Here is a 4,250-nt window from a genome sequence, read left to right on the forward strand (position 1 = left end):
AGGGGGGGAAAAGGGGAAAAAGGGGGAAAAAAAATGAAAAACTGAAAAAAAAAAACCCAAAAAAAAAGAGAAAATCTGAGGGGAAATGAGGGGAAAAAAGGGAAAAAATGAGGGGAAAAACGGGAAAATTGGGGGAAATGGGTTTTTTTGGGAAAGGGAAAGGATTTTGGAGGTGGGAGTGGATTTGTGGGGAATAAAGGTCAATTTTGGGGGAATAAAATTTAGGGAAAAAACCAAAAATTTCGGGAAATCCGCGTGGAATTTTGGGGAATAAAACCAGATTTTTTTGGGGGGGGGAAGGGCATTTTAGGGGAATAAGTGTGGATGTTGTGGGACTAAGTTCATTTCGGAGTAAAAATGAGGATTTTGGGAAGGGGAATAGCGTCTTGGGGGGATTTGGGGAAATTTGGGTGGAATTTGGGACGCCCCAAAATTTGGGAAATCAGACCCGGAAGTGCCGTACGAAGATTTGCCCTCACACAAGATGGCGTCGCCCACGACAAAGATGGCGCCGCCCATAACAAAGATGGCGGCCCCGTTTTAGTCAGTACACGCCTTGCCCTACACCAAGATGGCGCCTGCGCCCTCAACCTCTTCCCGCGCCGCTTCGCTCTGATTGGCCACGCTTTGCCCGCGCTTCAATCTGATTGGTCCGAGCCGGGAAGTGGGCGTGGTTTCTGCACATGGTGGCGATGGCGGGCGGCGTGTCCGGGGTGAGTGAGGGGAAAGGGGGGAGAAATCCCCCAAATTTGAGGGTCCTGGGGTGGATTTTGGGGGTCCTGGAAGGTTTTTTGGGGTGTCCGAGCCTCATTGCTGCCTCTCCCGCAGAGGACGGACCCGTTCCCCGGGCCGGCGCCGGTGCCGCGGGCCAGAGTGAAGCGGTTCCTGCGGGGCACGGAGGAGAAAGCGGTAAAAGGGGGCGGCAGTGGGGTCGTGAGGGGATTCTGGGGGAAATGAGGGGATTTTGAGGGGAAATTAGGGAAATTGGGGTGAAATGAGGGAGTTTGGGGGGGCTCTCTGAGGGGATTTTGGGGTATTTGAGGAGGTTTGGGGGGGTCCCTGAGGGGATTTTTGAGGTCCTGGGGTGATTTGGGGGGAAATGGGGGAGATTTGGGTGGGATTTGGGGGTTCCTGGAAGGAATTTGGGAGGATTCGATGGAATTTGGGGGTTCCTGAAAGGAATTTTAGGGGGATTTGGGTGGGATTTGGTGGTTCCTGGAGGAATTTGGGTGGAAAATGGGGGAATTTGGGGGAATTTGGATGGAATTGTTGGAATTTGGGGGGGATTTGGGTGAATTTAAATAGAATTCTTGCAATTTTGGAGGATTTGGGTGGGATTTGGATGGAATTGTTGGGAATTTTGGGGGGATTTGGATGGAATTGTTGGAATTTTGGGGGGATTTGGGTGAATTTAGATGGAATTGTTGGAATTTTGGGGGGATTTGGGTGAATTTGGATGGAATTGTTGGAATTTTGGGGGGATTTGGGGAGATTTAAATGGAATTGTTGGAACTTTGGGGGGATTTGGATGGAATTGTTGGAATTTTGGGGGGATTTGGGTGAATTTGGGGGCTGAGCCCTCGTTTTCCCTCCCCAGCCCCGCGCCGTCGCCCCCCGGCTCCGCTGGCACCTGAAAAATTTGGGAAATCAGGAAAATTCGGCGGCGGAAAAAGCGGCGAGATGGGAACCGCTCCTGCCCGAGGAGCCGGGGTGAGAAACCCCAAAATCCCCCAAAAATCCCCCAAAAAATCCTCCCAAAATCCCCCAAAAATCCCCCCAGATTTCGGGAATGGCCCAAAATCCATCGGGAATGGCCCAAAGGGGGAAAAAGGGGAATTTTTGGGGGGAAAAGGGGAATTTTTGGGGAGAAAAAAGGGAAATTTTGGGGGGGAAAAGGGAAATTTTTTGGGGAAAATTATTTTTTGGGGGGAAAAAAGGGAAATTTTGGGGGGAAAATTATTTTTTTGCGGGAAAACAAGGGAAATTTTGGGGGGAAAAAGGATTTTTTGGGAGGGTTAAGAAAGAGAATTTTGGGGAGGGAAAAGGGAATTTTTGCGGGGAAAAAAGTAAAATTTTGGGGGGAGTAAATGAAATTTTGGGGGAAATAATTTAAATAGTTTTTTGGGGGGGTTAAGAAGTGAATTTTTGGAGGTTAAAAAGGGGAATTTTTGCGGGAAAAAATGGAATTTTTGTGGAAAGAGGGAATATTTTGGAGGAAAAAGGGAATTTTTAAGGGGAAAAAAGGGAATTTTTAGAGGAAAAAAAAAAGAATTTTGGAGAAAAGAATTTTTTTGGGGGAAAAGGTGAATTTTTGGGGTTTTTGGCAGGTTTCTGGAGGCGGATCCGGGCCAGGACACGGCGAGGATCTCGCAGCGCGAAATCGCCGAGGCCGTGGACATCGCCAGCGCCTCCAAGGTGGGCAAAAACGGGGCAAAAACGGGGCAAAAACCCGGGATTTGGGGAAAAATGGGGGATTTGGGGGGGAAACGGGGGTTTGGGGAGGGCAAAAGGAGGTTTTGGGGCAAAAAATGGGGATTTTGGGGGAAAAAATGGGGATTTGTGGGGGAAAAGTGATGGGTTTGAGGGGAAAAGGGAGGGGTTTGGGAGGGAAAATGGGGATTTTGGGGGGAAAAAGGGAATTTGGGTGGGAAAATGGGGGTTTGGGGAGGGAAAATGGGGATTTTTGGAGGGAAAATGGGGATTTTGGGGAGGGAAAATGGGATTTTTGGGGAAAAAATGGGGATTTGTGGGGGAAAAATGATGGGTTTGAGGGGAAAAAGGAGGGGTTTGGGAGGGAAAATGGGGATTTTGGGGAAAAAAAAGGTACTTTGGGGAGGGAAAATGGGATTTTTGGGGAAAAAATGGGGATTTGTGGGGAAAAACTCATGGGTTTGAGGGGAAAAAGGCGGGTTTCGGGAGGGAAAATGGGGATTTTGGGGGGAAAAAAGGGAATTTGGGAGGAAAATGGGGATTTTGGGTGGGAAAATGGGATTTTGGGAAAAAAATGGGGGTCTGGGGAGGGAAAAATGGGATTTTGGGGGGAAAAATGGGAATTTGCGGGGGTTTTGGGGGGAAATGGAATTTTGGAGGGAAAATGGTGATTTTTTGGGTAAAAAAAAGGTAATTGGGAGGGAACATGGGAAATTTGTTTGGGAAAAAGGGATTTTTGGGGGGAAAAATAGGAATTTGTGGAGAAAAAATGATGGTTTTGAGGGGGAAAAGGAGGGTTTTGGGAGGAAAAATGGGATTTTGGGAAAAAAAAGATTTTAAGGAAGAAAATGGTGAATTTCGGGGAAAAAACAGGGGTGGGGGAAAAAACAGGGGTTTTGGGGGGAAAATGGGGGATTTTAGGGTAAGAAATGTGGATTTGGGGAGAAAAATGGGGACTTTGGAAGGAGAAAGTGGGAATTTTTGGGGGAAAATGGTTTTTTTGGGGAAAAAAGGGGGATTTTGAAGGGGAAAATGAGGATTTTTTGGAGGAAAAGGTGGAATTCTGGTGGGAAAAAAGGGAATTTTCAGGGAAAGGTTGGAATTTGGGGAAAGGGAATTTGGGAATTTCGGGAATTTGGCTTTGGGTGAAATGTGGGTTTGGGTTTGCAGCACTTTGAGCTGCGCCTGGAGCAGTTCGGGCCCTACCGGCTGGACTACACCCGCACCGGCAGGTGAGCGCACCAGCACGGACCAGTACGGACCAGTACGGACCAGTATGGACCAGTATGGACCAGTATGGACCAGTACAGACCAGTATGGACTGATACAGACCAGTACAGACTGATATAAACCAGTATAGTCCAGTATGGACTACACCCGCACCGGCAGGTGAGCGCACCAGTACGGACCAGTACGGACCAGTATAGACTAGTATGGACCAGTACGGACCAGTATGGACCAGTATGGACTGATACAGACCAGTATGGACTGATACAAACCAGTAACCAGTACAGACTGATACAGACCAGTATAGACCAGTATGGACCAGTATGGACTGATAAAGACCTGTACAGACTGATACAGACCTGTACAGACTGATACAGACCAGTATAGACCAGTACAGACTGATACAGACCAGTATAAACCAGTATGGACTACACGCGCACTGGCAGGTGAGCGCACCAGTATAAACCAGTAGGGACCAGTATAAACCACTATGGACTAGTACAGACCAGTATGGACCAGTATCAACCTTTACAGACCAGTATAAACCAGTATGAACCTGTTGCCTTCCAGTGCTCCCAGTCCCTCCCAGTCCC

At 48.2% G+C, this 4,250-nt stretch overlaps 1 protein-coding gene across 1 annotated transcript; it reads left to right on the forward strand.

The window, feature by feature from the left end:
• The first annotated feature begins 662 nt into the window (after positions 1 to 662).
• Positions 663 to 3,709, forward strand: WDR46 (WD repeat domain 46). The gene is made up of 5 exons (XM_041459213.1): positions 663 to 713; positions 829 to 909; positions 1,598 to 1,710; positions 2,328 to 2,415; positions 3,601 to 3,709. Exons 1-5 carry the CDS (start codon positions 684 to 686, stop codon positions 3,664 to 3,666), a joined length of 378 nt encoding a protein of 125 aa, XP_041315147.1. The 5' UTR covers positions 663 to 683; the 3' UTR covers positions 3,667 to 3,709.
• Positions 3,710 to 4,250: the final 541 nt, after the last annotated feature.

Source organism: Pyrgilauda ruficollis, unplaced genomic scaffold, assembly GCF_017590135.1.
Source record: "Pyrgilauda ruficollis isolate IOZ18807 unplaced genomic scaffold, ASM1759013v1 scaffold1328, whole genome shotgun sequence".
Classification (NCBI taxonomy): Eukaryota; Metazoa; Chordata; class Aves; order Passeriformes; family Passeridae; genus Pyrgilauda; species Pyrgilauda ruficollis.